General features: G+C 53.9%; 2 protein-coding genes and 1 non-coding gene across 18 annotated transcripts in view; 2 read left to right on the top strand and 1 right to left on the bottom strand.

Annotated features, from left to right (window-relative positions):
- Window positions 1–557, bottom strand: part of NCR3 (natural cytotoxicity triggering receptor 3) — a 33,095-nt gene extending 32,538 nt beyond the window's left edge. For 8 of the 15 annotated variants that reach the window (XM_086369368.1, XM_086369377.1, XM_086369372.1 and 5 more), the window contains exon 1: window positions 167–301. The gene's annotated coding sequence lies outside the window, so the exon portion shown is untranslated. Of the gene's footprint in view, window positions 1–166 lie in introns of all 15 variants that reach the window. The other 7 variants (XM_086369369.1, XM_086369381.1, XM_086369371.1 and 4 more) reach the window with 6 other exon arrangements.
- On the top strand, window positions 554–16,835 carry PRRC2A (proline rich coiled-coil 2A). Of its 2 annotated transcripts, none has more exons than XM_086369316.1 (31): window positions 554–970; window positions 2,765–2,939; window positions 3,437–3,614; window positions 3,985–4,084; window positions 4,176–4,248; window positions 4,584–4,727; window positions 4,880–5,031; window positions 5,215–5,294; window positions 5,434–5,576; window positions 6,008–6,098; window positions 6,209–6,425; window positions 6,836–7,310; window positions 7,755–7,945; window positions 8,166–8,463; window positions 8,841–9,051; window positions 9,245–11,113; window positions 11,606–11,877; window positions 12,054–12,184; window positions 12,423–12,552; window positions 12,653–12,738; window positions 12,930–13,163; window positions 13,304–13,444; window positions 13,560–13,631; window positions 13,749–13,916; window positions 14,087–14,169; window positions 14,329–14,539; window positions 14,672–14,719; window positions 14,857–15,069; window positions 15,181–15,275; window positions 15,373–15,463; window positions 15,580–16,835. In XM_086369316.1, the coding sequence occupies exons 2-31, from the start codon at window positions 2,828–2,830 to the stop codon at window positions 15,718–15,720; spliced, it is 6,450 nt and encodes a 2,149-aa protein (XP_086225442.1). In that variant the 5' UTR covers window positions 554–970; window positions 2,765–2,827; the 3' UTR covers window positions 15,721–16,835. The 2 variants fall into 2 exon arrangements, with proteins under 2 accessions (XP_086225442.1, XP_086225441.1); XM_086369315.1 differs by having other exon boundaries at window positions 14,621–14,719.
- LOC147347085 (small nucleolar RNA SNORA38) lies at window positions 3,123–3,253 on the top strand. Its single transcript, XR_015153293.1, has one exon. It is a non-coding gene; the product is annotated as a small nucleolar RNA SNORA38 (small nucleolar RNA).
- Window position 16,836: the final 1 nt, after the last annotated feature.

Genomic DNA, 16,836 nt, shown 5'->3' with positions numbered 1-16,836 from the left:
CTGTCAATAATATCAGATATATAAATATATTCACGAAAATTACAGATTATAAAATTAAATGCCTGTCTTAGTCATTAGTTGCCAATATTTTGAGGAATAGGTTATTTGTACCCTATCTTTGTCCAAGCGATTTGCATATATTATGCAAATAAGTAGAACTACTCACAGAATGCCTCTGTTCCGTGATGCACTCCCCTGGACTCTTGGATTGGCCTGTCAATCTACCTTATTTGCATGACGTGATTTAATAAATGAAGGCCCCCGCCCCCTCATGCTTTCACCTCTCGCGAAGATAAGCGTGAGTTGGAGCTCTTCCCTGGTTACGTAAGCTCCGCCCTCCGGCAGCTAGTCCCTTCCGCCCAGTCTTCTAGCTCTATCTCCTTTGCGGATAGTACTATAGGCCTAGCATCGTTTCCTTCCACTCTTGGCGTCTCTACGTCTCTCCGTTCCCATCTTTCCACGAACGCACTACGCACGCTCCGCCTCTTTCTCCCCCTAGTCGTCGTGCAAATTCTGCGTCCCAACACCCAGGCCGACCGGCACCGCATTCCCGCCCCCTCTGCACGTCTCAACGGCCGACGCCGGGAGCCTGCCTCTTCAGCCAATCGGCGTCCTAGCGCCTATAAGTCCCTCCTCTTTATGCAAATAACTTATGTCAGCTTCGCACGCTCTGCTTTTTTTTTAAAAAAAGGACAGCCCTGGAAGTAAAGAGGGATAGGGTAGAAGGTGCCCCGCCCTTTATGCAAATAAAGGGGCGTGTCTAGGCGCGGAGAGAGGCAGGAGGGGGGGCACTCCCGGGGGCGGCGGTTGCCCGGATGGGCCGTTAGTCGGAGCCCAGCCGCGGAGTGAGCGAGGGAGACGGGAGGAGCCGAACCCGGCGCCATCCGCCGCCATCCGCCCCCGCCCCACCGCCATCCCACCCCGGGGAGGCGCCTAGGCCCCGGTCCCGGACCCCCGCGCACCCGGCCAGGTGAGTCTGGGCGAGCCGAATGCTAACGCCCTTTTCCGGCGCGGGAGCGGTGGTGGCGGCGGCAGCGGCGGCGGCGGCGGCGGGCCGGGGGGAGGAGAAGCTGCCATTAGCCGCCGCCATTTTGTCCTCCTGCTGCCGGGCCCTGCCTGCCCCTCCCCCTCCGATACTCCCACCCTGGGACCCGCATCTCTAGCCCGTCTCTGAGCCTATAACCTGCCCGTACCCACTCACCTTCTGGCTTCATGGGGAGACCTCCCCCCTGGCTCCTGGGCCATAACTCCCCACCCCCCTTGCGCTCCTGGACTATCACCCCTATTTATGGGTCCCCTTCCCTGCTGCCGCTCTGGAGTGGGCCGCGCCTGACTGTCCTGCTCTCCCAAGAGTCTTCTTTCCTCCATAGTGGACCCCTCCCATCACCCATCGCTAAGGTCTCCCTTTTTTGACGCCCCACTTCGCGTTCAGTCACTCCCACTCTGGAACCCTGCTTTTATCCCGCATCTGTGCTTTATACGTTCCTCATCTTCTCTGCTTTTTTCATTTCTCATCTTCCTTATCACCTTTCTATCCCAACTCCTCCTCTCTCCTGGGTCTCCTGACATTGCTTCCTTTAGTCTGCATCCTTTTCCTGCCATTCCCGCTTACGTGTATTATTTTCCACCGGCTTTCATAATTCTCTGTTATTTAGTTTTTTTTTTTTCATTATTCTATCTCTGTTCCCTTCATAAATTTTCAAAGACTGGCCTTCTTAAACACCTCCAAAGCTACCCCCATCTCCTCATCTAATGTGGCTTAAAGTTCTTGATTTTAGTTGTCATCCTGGTCTTGTCTGGATATCTCACCAACTCCCTCTCTCTTTCCTTTACACCATTGTCTACAAACAAATGCCTGGTCACCCAGGAACACTAACCGATGTTGGAGAGTTTGGTCGGCTTGGGGAACAAGGAAAATCAGGGAAAGAAATGACTGCTGATGGGGGGTAGGAAAATGAAGTTGATTCCAGCCTTGGCCCCATGGTTACTTGGTGTTCTTGACGTGGATCCATAATGCTTTGTTTTACCCACGTGTATGTAGGGTAAACCAGAGCCCACCAGTATGCCATCTTCAGACAAACTTTTTTCCAGGAGCTGCGATGGGGGCAAGTGTAGGAAAAGATGGAATATTCAAAATACTTGTTTCTGTAGCTTGGGAATATGTAGTGCCCCAGTTGTTCCCTGAGGAATTCTCTGGCACCATCCCCCAGTCTGGCTGAGCAAGCTCATAAAATCCTTAAACTCCTGCATACCTTCCTGCAAAACTTTGCCGGATGGGAGGGAGACTGCAGGGACTAGAACCCAGGGCAAACTTAGGAAGCTGGTATCTAATGAGTAGGAGAGCTAAACCTCTCTTCCTTCCATGACGGATCTATATGCTTCTGGTTTTCTCTAGGGCTTGAACTTGTTTTTATTGTAGGTATCTGAAATGATTTTGATGGAGAGAGATTATTACTTGTGGGCGTAATGAGGTTGCAACCCTTTATAGATTGGCACAAAGGGGAGAGTGTTTATACTAGGAAGATACTGGATTTTTATTTGGGTTTCCTTGGCAAGGGGTGTCTGGGGGAAAGAGGAAATATGGCATTTGGGCTCTGTGAGGAAGATGGTTGCTTAAAGGAACTGGGGTGTTTGAATAGGCTAGAGGAAGAGGCATAAGAGGGCCATGTATCTGGGCCCCAGTAAGAATAAAAGGGAGCATCTAGGCTTCTATTGGGAGGCCCTTGGTGGAGCAGAGAGTGAAACACTTGGTGTCTGGTCACAGGTTCCGGCACGTTTTGGGGGAGGCGCCTGTAGGACCCAACGTACTCAATGAGCTTCCAGCGCAATGTCCGATCGCTCGGGGCCGACTGCCAAGGGGAAGGATGGAAAGAAGTATTCCTCGCTCAACCTGTTTGATACATATAAGGGCAAGTCCTTAGAGATCCAGAAACCCGCTGGTGAGGGTCCTGCACTGATGTTCCTAATTATTGGAGGATGAACATGAATGGGTCATGTATTTCAGAGCTCTTTGAAGGGAAACACCTGTAGTACATATATCAAAAGGTTAGAGGAACACTAAAGACTTTCCAGTTTTATCTTGGATCCTGTAGGGGACGTTGTGCTTTTGGTGAACACCAGCATCCTCCTACAAAGGCGTGTCTGTGGTTTCCTGTCTTTGGACACGTAAGAATTGGAGGCAAAGAAATGTGGACTTGGAGAAGTCTAGGGCCAGCTTGCTCCTTGCAGGCTCAAGATCAACCATCCCACATAGAATTACTGAGTGTAAAGCCCTTCAGCCTTCCTTGTTGATAGAATTTCAGAGACTGCCTAGGGCAAAGAGAGAGAAGCTTTCTAAGAGAAGACGTTGGGGATGTCTGTAAACGGGGCCTCGGGTAGGATGCTGTCAGATTTCCCTTTAGAGGCATTTTCCATTCTCTCTCCATCTTTTCTCCAGTTGCCCCTCGCCATGGCCTGCAGAGTCTCGGGAAAGTTGCCATTGCTCGGCGTATGCCACCCCCGGCCAACCTTCCAAGCCTGAAAGCCGAGAACAAAGGCAATGACCCCAATGTCTCATTAGTGCCGAAAGACGGAACAGGATGGGCAAGCAAACAGGAGCAGTCCGACCCCAAGAGGTGGGTGGAAACCTGGGGGATCTAGAGTTAGGAATATTTTAACTTTGAACTTCAGGATGAATTGGGGCTTGTACTAATGTGGCCAGATGAGAGTCAGAGGCAAAGAGGAAAGACCCTTTCCTGCATATTGCAGGACTCCTGTTAAATGACTAAGGAGTGGTACCTTTAATTTTTTGTCAGGTGTGAGGAAAGTTTGAAGAACAGATGACAGTCTATGCAAGCTTGATGAGCTTATGGTGTTTTGTCCTAAAACTTGTAAAAAGTAGTGAGAAGGCCTGGGTTTGGTTCCTGTCCTCCACCAGTTGGAGAAGCAGAGGAGCCGGTACCATCTCAGACTCTGAATAACCTTCCCACCTTACCATCCCTTCAGTTCCGATGCCTCAACCGCTCAGCAGCCGGAATCGCAGCCACTGCCGGCTTCACAGACGCCTGCCTCCAACCAATCGAAACGACCGCCAGCAGCCCCCGAGGTATCTGAAAAACTGGATGTTTTTTAGGGAGCAGGGGCAAGAATGGCTTGTAGCTCCTCATCATGTCACCATTATCTTTCTGCTTCCCCAGAACACTCCTTCGGTTCCAAGCGGGGTAAAGTCCTGGGCACAAGCCAGCGTCACCCATGGAGCACATGGAGATGGTGAGCACAAGGCTGTTTGAGGAGGTCTCTCTGGGCACCATAGTAGGCAGGAGTCCTGCACTATACCTTCAGCAAAGTGTTCTTGTAATCTTTTGGCAAAATTTTGGATCACATATTTGGTTTCTTGCAAAACACATGAGCAAGATTTGTTGCAGATTTATGTGAAAGTGAGAGGTGGGTATCCCCAAACTGATCTTGTTTCTTGAAGAATGAACACCTAATACATAGGGGGTGAGTTTGGAGGCAGAACTGGATCGGTACCTGTCAGAGCGTTACACTTTCACAGTGCATCCTCAGTAAAGATACTTGTGTCTCTTGTGCCTCAACCCCAACAGGTGGAAGGGCATCAAGCCTACTGTCACGATTCTCTCGAGAGGAATTTCCGACCCTGCAGGCGGCTGGCGACCAGGACAAGGCTGCCAAGGAAAGGGAGTCTGCCGAACAGTTGTCTGGGCCCGGACCAAGCCTCCGCCCCCAAAGTGAGTGGCCACTATTAGTGAGTGAATGGGTTAGGAATCCACCTTTTGACCAGGATATTACCTTATTCCATTTCAGAGTGAAGTGCTGGCTTATTCATCTTTCTCCTCATCATTTTCAGCTATGTTCACTCTCTGTCTTTTCCAAAATACAGATTCTACAACTTGGAGGGACGGAGGTGGGCGTGGCCCTGATGAGCTGGAGGGCCCGGACTCCAAACTTCATCACGGCCATGATCCCCGGGGTGGACTGCAGCCTTCGGGCCCACCCCAGTTCCCTCCCTACCGCGGAATGATGCCGCCCTTCGTAAGTTAGGATATCTTCTTTTGGATTGATTGTGCTGGAAGCTAGAGTTAGGAGTTACAACTTAGTCTTTGGAGGGGACAGCTGGAAAGCAGAGGTCTGTGAGGGTGGGAGGATGAGAGGTTTAGGGCTGTGGTAGGCTGTTTGTCTGCTCCACTAAGCGGCTACTGTTGGGCTCTTTTGCAGATGTATCCCCCATATCTCCCGTTCCCTCCGCCCTATGGACCCCAGGGGCCTTACAGATACCCAACGCCCGATGGGCCCAGGTGAGTAATCTAGGTCTGGATTTGTGCTTGGAGACAGGGGAAGCCTGCTGAGGAGATGGTTTTCTAGCCAGGAGGCTCAGTTTGTGATTATTCAATTCAGCCTTCATTTATCTTCTCTCCTTTCCCTTTTCATACACAGCCGTTTCCCCCGTGTGGCAGGCCCCCGAGGGTCAGGGCCACCAATGCGTCTTGTAGAGCCTGTGGGTCGGCCTTCCATTCTTAAAGAAGATAATCTCAAAGAGTTTGACCAGTTGGACCAGGAGAATGATGATGGTTGGGCAGGTGAGTGGATGTTAAGGACCAAGTATTTTAGTTTTGTTTTGGGGGTTTGGTTTGGTTTGGGCCGCACTGTACAGCTTGTGGGGTCTTAGTTCCCTGACCAGGGATTGAACGCAGGCACTTGGCAATGAAAGTGTGGATTCCTAAGCACTGGACCGCCGGGGAATTCGCAAGTATTTCAGTTTTAAATAGCAAAATCTGATGAGAAAACAATGGTTCATTGTGGGAATAGACATTGAGGGATAGGGTAGATACCTGGAAGAAAGCCAAATCCTGGTGGAGAAGGAGTCAGAGGAGTGAAATTGACAGTCGTGGTGAATCTAGATGCCAGAGGGAAGAGGGCAGTTGGCCTTGGTAGCGCATCCAACCGTGTAGTGGTACTCAAGATGGGAGAGCAGAATGCTTGGGTTACCATGCTTCACTTTTCCCCTTAGGGGCCCACGAGGAGGTCGACTACACTGAGAAGCTCAAGTTCAGCGATGAGGAAGATGGACGAGACTCTGATGAGGAGGGACCTGAGGGCCAGTGAGTTTAGGGCTCTCTGGGGAGTGGAGGGGCTGTTTGTCTTATGGTAGTGTACTCTTAAAAGAGCTGGGTTGCAGCTGATTTTAATTCCACTGTTGGTCTCCTCACAGCAAGGAGTCCCAGTCAGCTGGTGGTGAGGAACGGCCCCCTGAAGCAGATGGCAAAAAGGGCAACTCCCCCGGCAGCGAACCACCCCCTCCCAAGACGGCCTGGGCAGAGACCTCTCGGCCTCCAGAGACAGAGCCGGGGCCTCCTGCCCCAAAGCCTCCCCCACCCCCACCCCACCGAGGCCCCGCCGGGAACTGGGGCCCCCCTGGGGACTACCCAGTGAGTGTCTACAATGAGGGGTTGAGAGGGTCGCTTTGGGGAGACTAGTTTCAGCTGAGTAATCGAAGCAGCAGTAATAAGAGGAAGCTGGAGGGAGGGCCAAAAATGGGCTGCAGTAAGTGTAGAGCTGTGGAGCATATCTGAAAGGGTTTGGAACATCGTTGGTGTTAGGCGGGTTAGGGTGAAGAGAGAAATGCTAGTTAGGAAAAACAAGGACACCTGGGGTCTTTGGGTCTTGAAAAAGAAGAAAAAAGACTAGGATGATGAGTTTGTCCCTGCCATGAGAGGCCATCAGCCCCAAGGCCTGGTCTTTGTACCGGCAGCTAGAGACAGTTGATTAGTCTGTGAAAGAGATAGTAAGAAACATAGTAACTGACACCTCTGACCCTGCTGGGTCTGCCCACTGACAGGATCGCGGGGGCCCTCCCTGCAAGCCCCCAGCACCCGAAGACGAGGATGAGGCTTGGCGGCAGCGGCGAAAGCAGTCTTCGTCTGAAATCTCCCTGGCTGTGGAGAGGGCTCGGCGCCGGCGAGAGGAAGAGGAGCGGCGCATGCAGGAGGAGCGCAGGGCAGCCTGTGCCGAGAAACTCAAGCGACTTGATGAGAAGTTTGGGGCACCTGACAAGCGGCTCAAAGCAGAGCCTGCTGCACCACCTGCTACCCCTCCTGCTCCCGCTCCACCACCTGCAGTCCCCAAAGAACTCCCAACGCCTCCAGCTCCTCCACCGGCCCCTGTTCCAACACCTGAAAAAGAACCGGAAGAGTCGGCACAGCCCTCTCCTGCCCAGTCCACCCCCACTCCAGGTGTGGCTCTGGCTCCCACTGCAGTGAGTGGTGGGGGCAGTGCCAATAGCACCAGCAGTGGCAGCTTCGAAGCCAGTGCAGGTATGATGGAGGTGGTGATGGGTAGATCTTCTGTCTGCTTGGGGTTGAGGGTGCAGGTGGTAAGGATGTGAGTAAAGGAGATAAAAGGCAGTTTGGGTTCGTTGGACTGTCACTGGTATGGGTGAAATGGATCTTTTTGCTTCTGTGGACATCTGAGGGGAAAAGGTTTTCTTACCTGAGTTCCTGAATAAGTAGTAACCTAAAACCACTTCCCTATAGGCCTAGAGTGAAGCAGGCCGAAGGAAGTGTTACTTTTGATGATTTCATGGGAAATTAACGCCACCACCATTGGCTTTTGAGAGACCTTGAAGTGTTTTCATGGGTTTTAAATGGGATAGTCTTATTTCTAGAGGGGCTGCTAGAAGTGAGTGCTGAAATTATGGGGTGTTCATGGAATATCTGTTGGTGGACTAGATCGCTCTGATTATCTTTTTTTCAATGCAGTGGAACCTCAAGTGCCCTCAAAAGAGGGTCCTGAACCACCAGAAGAGGTTCCTTCCCCTGCCACACCCCCAGCCCCAAAGGCGGAACCCAAGGGTGATGGAGTTGGTCCCACCCGGCAGCCCCCCAGCCAAGGCTTGGGCTATCCCAAATATCAGAAATCATTGCCTCCTCGTTTCCAGCGGCAGCAGCAGGTGAAACTAAATTACTTCTCTTAAGGGCTGCTTCTCTGCTTGGTTTCAACATTTAGCCTATCCATAAGTTACTTCCTGGGTCCCTCTGCCAGTTCTGTCTCCGTTGTGTCACCTTAGTTTCTGTCTAGTCCAAGTGTCACATTGATGTGGGTTTTGTTTTTGCTAGTCCTGTGTTCTGGTTGGGCCTTTGATGCCTCTCACTCCTTTTGTCTTTCCCCAGGAGCAGCTGTTGAAGCAGCAACAGCAGCAGCAGTGGCAGCAGCATCAGCAGGGCTCTTCCCAGCCTACCCCAGTGCCCCCGTCACCACCGCAGCCTGTGACCATGGGGGCCGTGCCAGCTCCACAGGCTCCGCCCCCGCCCCCCAAGGCCCTATACCCAGGTGCTCTGGGCCGGCCCCCGCCCATGCCCCCTATGAACTTTGATCCCCGCTGGATGATGATTCCTCCTTATGTGGACCCTCGGCTCCTCCAAGGCCGGCCCCCTCTGGACTTCTACCCTCCTGGTGTGCATCCCTCTGGTAAGACACCATAGACGAGGTGGGGCGTCAGGGACCCCTTAGTCTTGGGAAGTAGGTATCCTTGTCTTGTTATGGGGAGGAAGGGCAACCAATCAAGAGGGGAGCTTAGCACTCCCAAGATAGCTCTTTGTTGCAGGAGTCAAGTAGTAATGTCCACCTAAACCAAGATTCCCTTGGGTGGAGGGATTGAGAGATTGATCTGTAGGGAAGCTGAGTGGCTCACCATGTTTTAGGAGAGCAGGCACTGTCTCCCAGGAGATGGAAGCACTGACATTGACCGGACTGATGTGGAGGATTGAACTGGGGAGGTGCTTTGGGTCTGGAGGGCCTGTAACATAAAAAAGGATACTTTTTCTCATACTGTTTGGTTTTCTCAGGCCTAGTTCCCCGGGAGCGTTCAGACAGTGGGGGCTCAAGTTCAGAGCCATTTGAGCGCCATGCACCCCCCCTCTTACGGGATCGGGGCACCCCACCAGTGGATCCAAAGTTGGCTTGGGTAGGAGATGTCTTCACCACCACACCTGCTGACCCCCGCCCACTTACTTCACCACTGCGCCAGGCTGCTGATGAGGATGAGAAGGGGATGAGGTGAGTGTGAGTAGAGAAATGGGAGGGTTTCTAGCAAACACACCTAGAATAGGTACTTTGGATTATCGGTGAAATGATAGGAATAAACATGAAAGGAGTGTTTGGGTCGTAGTAATAAAGCATTGTTTCCCCACCTAGTTCATTTTCCTCGTCTTGAGATACTTACTTCCATCTTTTCTGTCTCCCTCTTCAGGAGCGAGACCCCTCCAGTACCTCCCCCACCACCCTATCTGGCCAGTTATCCAGGCTTTCCTGAGAATGGAGCCCCTGGGCCCCCAATCCCTCGCTTTCCTCTGGAGGAGCCAGCTCCCCCAGGGCCCCGTCCACTCCCCTGGCCCCCAGGCAATGAGGAGGCAGCCAAGATGCAAGCTCCACCACCCAAGAAGGAAACCCCCAAGGAGGAGGCTCCACAGCTGACAGGGCCAGAAACTGGTCGAAAGCCTTCCCGAGGAATTGGAGGCCAAGGCCCCCCACCACCTCGCAGAGAGAGCCGCACGGAGACCCGCTGGGGCCCACGCCCAGGCAGCAGTCGTCGTGGGATCCCTCCAGAGGAGTCAGGGGCCCCTCCCCGCCGGGCTGGGCCGATAAAGAAACCCCCACCGCCTGCGAAAGTTGAAGAGCTACCCCCCAACCCCAAGCCCCTTGAACAGGGGGATGAAACCCCCAAGGCTCCAAAGCCAGACCCGTTGAAGACAGCGAAGGGAAAGATAGGTGGCCCCAAGGAGACCCCACCCAGTGGGAATCTTTCCCCTGCCCCAAGGCTTCGGAGGGACTATTCCTATGAAAGAGTGGGTCCTACCTCGTGCCGGGGTCGGGGCCGAGGGGAGTATTTTGCCAGAGGGAGGGGTTTTCGGGGGACCTATGGGGGACGGGGGCGGGGAGCCCGAAGCCGGGAGTTCCGCAGTTACCGAGAGTTTCGAGGAGATGATGGACGTGGAGGTGGGACAGGGGGACCAAACCATCCTCCCCGAGGCCGCACTGCCAGCGAGACACGGAGTGAGGGCTCGGAGTATGAAGAGATCCCCAAGCGGCGCCGGCAGCGGGGCTCAGAGACAGGCAGTGAGACCCACGAGAGTGACCTGGCCCCCTCAGACAAGGAGGCCCCCACTACCAAGGAAGGAGTACTTACGCAGGTCCCTCTTGCTCCCCCATCATCAGGAGCACCTCCTTCACCAGCCCCCGCCCGCTTTTCCACTGCCCGAGGTGGGCGAGTCTTCACTCCCAGAGGGGTGCCATCCCGTCGGGGACGAGGGGGTGGGCGGCCCCCTCCCCCCATTTGCCCGGGCTGGAGCCCCCCAACCAAGTCCCTGGCTCCAAAGAAGCCTCCAACAGGTCCTATGCCACCAAGCAAGGAGTCTCTGAAAGAGAAGCTGACTCCGGGGCCTCTGTGCCCTATGGCCCGAGGAGGCAGCAGTGGAGGCAACAATGGAGGCATGGGTGTGGAAGACGGGGAGCGGCCCAGAAGGAGGCGACACGGGAGGGCTCAGCAGCAGGACAAACCACCTCGTTTCCGGAGACTGAAACAGGAACGAGAGAACGCTGCCAGAGGGGCTGAGGGCAAGCCCTCTTCCCTAGCTCCTCCAGCCTCTACACCTGGGTCAGAGGAGGCCCTCACAACAGTAGCAGTGCCCCCACCACCTCGCCGGGCAGCAGCCAAGTCTCCTGATCTGTCAAACCAGAACTCGGACCAAGCCAACGAGGAGTGGGAGACGGCCTCTGAGAGCAGCGACTTTGCCAGCGAGCGGCGGGGGGACAAGGAAGCTCCGCCACCAGCACTGCTGACCCCCAAAGCTGTGGGGACTCATGGAGGGAGTGGAGGTGGTGCTGGACCAGGCATCTCAACCATGTCCCGTGGAGATCTGAGCCAGAGAGCCAAGGATTTGAGCAAGAGGAGCTTTTCAAGTCAGCGACCCGGCATGGAGAGGCAGAACCGGCGCCCAGGCCCAAGCAGCAAGTCTGGCGGCGGTGGCGGCAGCAGTGGAGGAGGTGGTGGGGGTCCTGGGGGGAGGGCCGGCCCAGGGCGAGGGGACAAGAGGAGCTGGCCCTCTCCCAAGAACCGAAGGTGGGTACGGGCAGGTGGTTCAGTTTATTCTTTTGAATTGTTAGGTTGGGGGAGGGGAGAAAACCTGTTAGAGAAGTCAGGTTGGATGCAGTGGAGTTGGAGGTCAGTGCATGGGGTGAGCTGTTAGGCACCAGGCCCTCTGTGTTCAGGTGAAGTGGCTGGAGAGTGGTGGACGGCATCGGAAGCACCCGTGTTCCTTGCTTTCCTTTGTGCACCTGTACGAGTAAAAGTTCCTTAGAAGTGTGGGGAAACAAGGATTCCCTGGCGGTCCCAAGGTTAGGACTCTGCGCTTTCACTGTCCGGGCTCAGGTTTGATCCCTGGTTAGGGGACCAAGATCCCAGGAGTTGTATAGTGTGGCCAGAAAAAAAGTGCTCCAGAAACACCTGGATTTTAGCACAGAGAACAGGTTGAAGATGAACAGGTGGAAGAGAGTTGTAAGGAAAACAGTAACAGTTTCGTAAATACTGGAGCTGATTCTTTGTTCTCTTCAGCCGTCCCCCAGAGGAGCGTCCCCCAGGGCTCCCTCTGCCTCCCCCGCCCCCCAGCAGTTCTGCGGTCTTCCGCTTGGACCAAGTTATCCACAGCAACCCTGCTGGCATCCAGCAGGCTCTGGCTCAGCTCAGCAGCCGCCAAGGAAGTGCAGCTGCGCCAGTGGGGCACCCAAGGCCCAAGCCTGGGCCGCCCCAAGCCCCTCAAGGCCCCTCTCCTCGGCCCCCCACCCGGTATGACCCTCAGAGGGCCAACAATGACGACGTCAATTCAGGTAAGCTGGAGGAGCTAAGGGTTCCCAGGGCGTTGAAGGGGGAAGTGTGTGGCCCGGGAGTCCTGGTGCTAGGTGTCTGTACTGAGGGTGGTAGAATTGGGAGGTGGAGTACAGAGGGCAAAGCTCAGTTTGGTGATAGTCAAGGCAGACGCTGATGAATTTCCCCTTCTCCCCAGACCCCCATTTCGAGGAGCCAGGGCCGATGGTGAGGGGGGTGAGCGGGACGCCCCGGGACTCTGCTGGAGTTAATCCCTTCCCCCCCAAACGGCGAGAGCGGCCACCTAGGAAACCAGAGCTGCTGCAGGAGGTGAGGGACTGGGTTGAAGTGTTTCACTGCTCTCACTTTTGAAAGCTCTAATTTCATGTTTTCTCCACTCTTTTTCCTATATCTGCTATTGTGTTTTCACCCCATATTCTGAGCGTTGGTCACTGCTTATTTCTCGTTATCTCCCGTTTTGCCCCACACGTGTGGTTCTATGTCTTACATGCTTGCATTGCCCAGTTCCCATCTCATTCATGTTTTGTTTTTGGACTCTCATTTTTAGGAATCACTGCCACCTTCTCATAGCTCTGGATTTTTGGGCCCCAAACCCGAGGGCTCAGGCCCTCAGGGGGAGTCCAGAGATGCAGGAACAGAGGCCCTGACCCCTCACATCTGGAATCGTTTACATACTGGTGAGTTCAGCTGAAAAGGAAGGACAATGTTAGAGGACTTAGAGCAAGGTGGACCATAGAACTGTCTTCTCTCACTTCTGTGTGTTGGTGCTTTTCCCAGCCACTAGCCGAAAGAGTTACCAGTCTGGCTCCATGGAGCCTTGGATGGAACCCCTGAGTCCTTTTGAGGACGTGGCTGGCACAGAGGTGAGAGAGTAGGGGGGAGTGTCTGAGCTGGGATGTTGTTTAATACCGGCCCTACTTGCCCAACTGTCCTGGGATGAGTGTGGGGCTGTTCGTCACATGGTCATCTACTTTCTATAGTTTGTCTGTGTGTACCTCATTCAGGTATTGGGGTGCTTCCTGCTCTGACTTAACTCCTTCTCCACTCCTCTCAGATGAGTCAGTCTGACAGTGGGGTGGACCTGAGTGGGGATTCTCAGGTGTCATCAGGTCCCTGCAGCCAGCGAAGTTCCCCTGATGGAGGACTCAAGGGGTCAGCAGAGGGGCCCCCCAAGCGACCTGGAGGCCCCTCACCCCTGAATGCTGTTCCTGGTGAGGGTCCACCTGGCTCTGAACCCTCTGAACCTCCTAGGAGACGGCCACCTGCCCCCCATGATGGGGACAGAAAGGTAAACAACCAAGAAAGGATAAGAAGAATGTTTCTGGGACTTCGGCTTTGCTTTTGTCTCCCCTTTCTTCTGCCTGTGTGTGCTGATTTGAGCTTCCTTTTCCTCCCCCTACCCCTACTTCACTGTGTTGCCCCACTTAGGAGCTGCCCCGGGAGCAGCCTCTGCCCCCTGGGCCCATTGGCACAGAACGACTGCAGCGTACAGACCGAGGCCCAGAGCCTGGCTCCCTCCGGCCGTCCCATCGACCTGGTCCTCCAGTCCAGTTTGGTACCAATGATAAGGTCTGCGTGGACTGGATCGGGGTGTCTTGGCTTGGGTGGAGAGAGGGGAAGGACTGGAAGTGGGGGAGGACACGTGTCTGAATCATGGACCATCTCCCCTGCCTCATGATCACAGGACTCAGACTTGTGTCTGGTTGTGAGAGAGAGTTTAAAAGCAGAGAAGGAGTTAACAGCATCAGTTACTGAGGTAAGTGGGAGAGTGAGGTTTTGAGGACAGGCTTTGGACACCTGGAGGAGAGTCTGGGAGTGACCTGGGCATCCAGGCTGCATAGATGGCCCTCTTGACAAGGCTTCTCCTTCCCAGGCCATTCCCATGGCCCGAGACTGGGAGCTGCTCCCCAGTGCTTCTGCCTCAGCTGAGCCACAATCCAAGAACCTGGCTTCTGGGCACTGTGGCCCCGAGACCAGCTCCTCAGGCCAGCGCTTGTACCCTGAGATCTTCTATGGCAGCCCTGGGCCTCCCAGTTCTCAGGTAGGTCTTGCTTCCTATTCAAGGACCCCTCTCTGTCTGCTGTCCCCTAAAATCAAGCCTTTCCTATTTGCAGTTTTTAAAATTTCTCTTCCTGCTTTGCTGTAGTTAGTGGGGTGGGTGAGTTTTTCTTGACCAGGAAAACGAGCTGTTCCATTCTTGCTCTCCTGCAGGTCTCAGGAGGAGCCATAGACTCTCAATTACATCCCAACAGTGGAGGCTTCCGTCCTGGGACACCCTCACTGCACTCTTACAGGTAAGACTTATCTCAGAAGGACATGGAACTGTGTTCAGGGAAAGAGAGAAGGGGAAGACACTTCTAGGGTACCTGGAGGGTGGTGGACTTCCACTTCAGACTAAAGGAGTTGACTGATTCCTGATACCTCTCCCCCGCCTTGGCCCAATTTCCCTCCAGATCACAGCCCCTGTACCTCCCCACGGGCCCAGCCCCGCCCTCGGCACTGCTCTCAGGGGTAGCTGTCAAGGGCCAGTTTCTGGATTTCTCCGCACTGCAAGCAACAGAGCTGGGGAAGCTGCCGGCTGGAGGGGTTCTCTACCCTCCACCTTCCTTCCTCTACTCTCCAGCCTTCTGCCCTAGCCCTCTGCCAGACCCACCCTTGCTTCAGGTGAGAGGCGGGCGGATGCTGGGCTTAGGGGTAGGAGTGGGGTGCTTGGGAGTTGACATTGTCCTCCCTGTTCCCCAACAGGTGCGACAGGATCTGCCATCCCCCTCAGATTTTTATTCTGCTCCTCTGCAGCCTGGTGGCCAAAGTGGCTTCCTCCCCTCAGGAGCCCCTGCCCAGCAGGTACTTTTTATTTTCCCAGTCCCCTTTGTGCGCTTTGCCTTCCAACTCCAGCGTTTTTTGTTACTTGTTTGGACTCTTCCTGGTTTTCTGACATTCCTCCCTGCCCCCAACACACACTGCCCTGTTTCTCATTACAGATGCTTCTGCCCATGGTGGACTCACAGCTGCCTGTGGTGAACTTTGGCTCCCTGCCACCGGCACCACCTCCTGCCCCACCCCCTCTCTCTCTGTTACCTGTGGGCCCTCCTCTGCAGCCCCCCAGTCTGGCTGTGCGGCCCCCACCTGCTCCTGCTACTCGGGTGCTGCCTTCACCTGCCAGGCCCTTCGGCCCTAGCTTGGGGCGAGCAGAGGTAAGGTACAGGAGCTGAAGTGCTAGGGAACCCCAAGACTCAGGGGTAAGGATTCAGTATCAGGATGAAGACGTGGAGAGGCAGGACGCTCATGAGTCTTTTTTCCTTCAGTTGCACCCAGTAGAACTGAAGCCGTTCCAGGATTATCGAAAACTGAATAGCAACCTTGGGGGACCTGGGTCATCACGGACTCCCCCATCTGGAAGGCAAGAGAAGGGAATGGGGAGAAGCCATCCCCAAGGATTTACTTTCTTTGGGGACCAGAGGGGGGTCTGAAGGTTGCCTCAAATATCCTTTCTCCAGGTCTTTCTCTGGCCTCAATTCCCGTCTCAAGGCCCCACCTTCGACCTATAGCGGAGTCTTCCGCACACAGCGCATCGACCTCTACCAGCAGGTGAAGGAGAAATCCCTGTAGGCACAAGTCCGAGTTGAGTTTCCTCCTGAGTTCCCACCCTTCCATCCCTGACCTCCCTGATTGACTTAATTCTTCCACATGTGCCTGCCCCCCAGGCCTCCCCACCAGATGCCCTGCGCTGGATGCCGAAACCTTGGGAGCGGACAGGGCCACCTTCTCGAGAAGGGCCATCCCGAAGGGCAGAGGAGCCTGGGTCCAGAGGGGACAAGGAGCCTGGATTGCCCCCACCCCGCTGAGGGAGTTCCCTTTGCCCCCCACCCCCCGGGGCTTGTATATAGATTATAAATATATATAAGGGGGAAAGGGGTGGGTGGGGAAGGGTTGTCAGGCTGGTGCCTTGCTTCCCCTCCTCTCCCCTCCCCTCATCCCCTATCCCTGGGGCCGTTTGTTAAAAAAGAATAAAAGGATTAAAAAAAATTCCAAATGATTTGGGGGATGGGTTGGTTGGTTGCAGTCTCTTATGTCATATTCAGTGCCCAAGTGATCTGTAGAGTGGTTTCAGTTAGGCAAATATTTGTTACTTTACCTCGGTGACCACTTTTAATCACCTCAAAACAAGTGTTATCTTAGAAGTTTCATGGGCCAAGAATTAGGTTTTGTTTTTTGTGCCAGTGAGGTTGGTTTGTACCTGACAACTGGGTCGGTCCTATAGAGCTTTGCTTGCATATATGGGGCCATGGTGGGACATCTGGATGGTAGAATGCCATTAGATTGTCAACCAGTGTCTTTACATGGCTTCTCCAGCAAGATATTCTGAGTCATCAGGCCTCTCACGTCCCTGAGCCAGCATTCCAGAGGTCTTGGCAGACGCTGCAAAGGTTATGATTTGGCCCTAGGTTTCTGCCAGGTTTTGTTTGTCAGCACCAAGCTAGCTAAAGGAGGGGCATGACAACTGCTTCTAAAAAGAAATAGTGGACAGCCCATAGCCACACATCACTTTGGTCCTGTCTGCAAACCAGAAGTGTCTTTTTAGTCAGACTCTGATAGGAACAGTGGGTGAACAGTGGGCTCCTTGAACTGGGTAGACCAGTTCCACCATAGTCAAAGTTGGCTGAGTTACCCTGGTACCACTGCATGCTGGTAAAGCCAAGACTTATATAGGTCTGCAGCTACTTGGCAATTAAGTGGGTTTTTTTACTGTTTTGAGAGTCCTATCCTAGCATGCACCTGAGCAGGTTTCTTTCATTGCTTTTGAAGCATTCCTTGAAAATGGCCAACTCTACAACAGGATACTGCTCATCTGTTCATGGTAAAATGTTAAAAGCTGTCTAGTATAGCTGGGTTGCTGGAAATTATGAAACCAACTTCATAGAAGATTAAAGCATTTAGACTATTTAATGAAGACAATTTAC

This window comes from Bos grunniens, chromosome 23 (assembly GCF_055505025.1).
Source record: "Bos grunniens cultivar Pamir isolate PY7600 chromosome 23, Bosgru_T2T1.0, whole genome shotgun sequence".
In the NCBI taxonomy this organism is placed as follows: Eukaryota; Metazoa; Chordata; class Mammalia; order Artiodactyla; family Bovidae; genus Bos; species Bos grunniens.
This window is presented reverse-complemented; position numbering and strand designations above follow the sequence as displayed.

What these genes read in the sequence shown, in the direction of transcription:
- PRRC2A (XM_086369315.1), top strand. Translation starts at nt 2,828, where the DNA reads ATGTCCGATCGCTCGGGGCCGACTGCCAAGGGGAAGGATGGAAAGAAG. An exon ending in CCCTCTCCCAAGAACCGAAG is followed by an intron (nt 11,114 to 11,605) that starts GTGGGTACGGGC and finishes TGTTCTCTTCAG; the next exon opens with CCGTCCCCCAGAGGAGCGTC. An exon ending in CTGGGCCTCCCAGTTCTCAG is followed by an intron (nt 13,917 to 14,086) that starts GTAGGTCTTGCT and finishes GCTCTCCTGCAG; the next exon opens with GTCTCAGGAGGAGCCATAGA.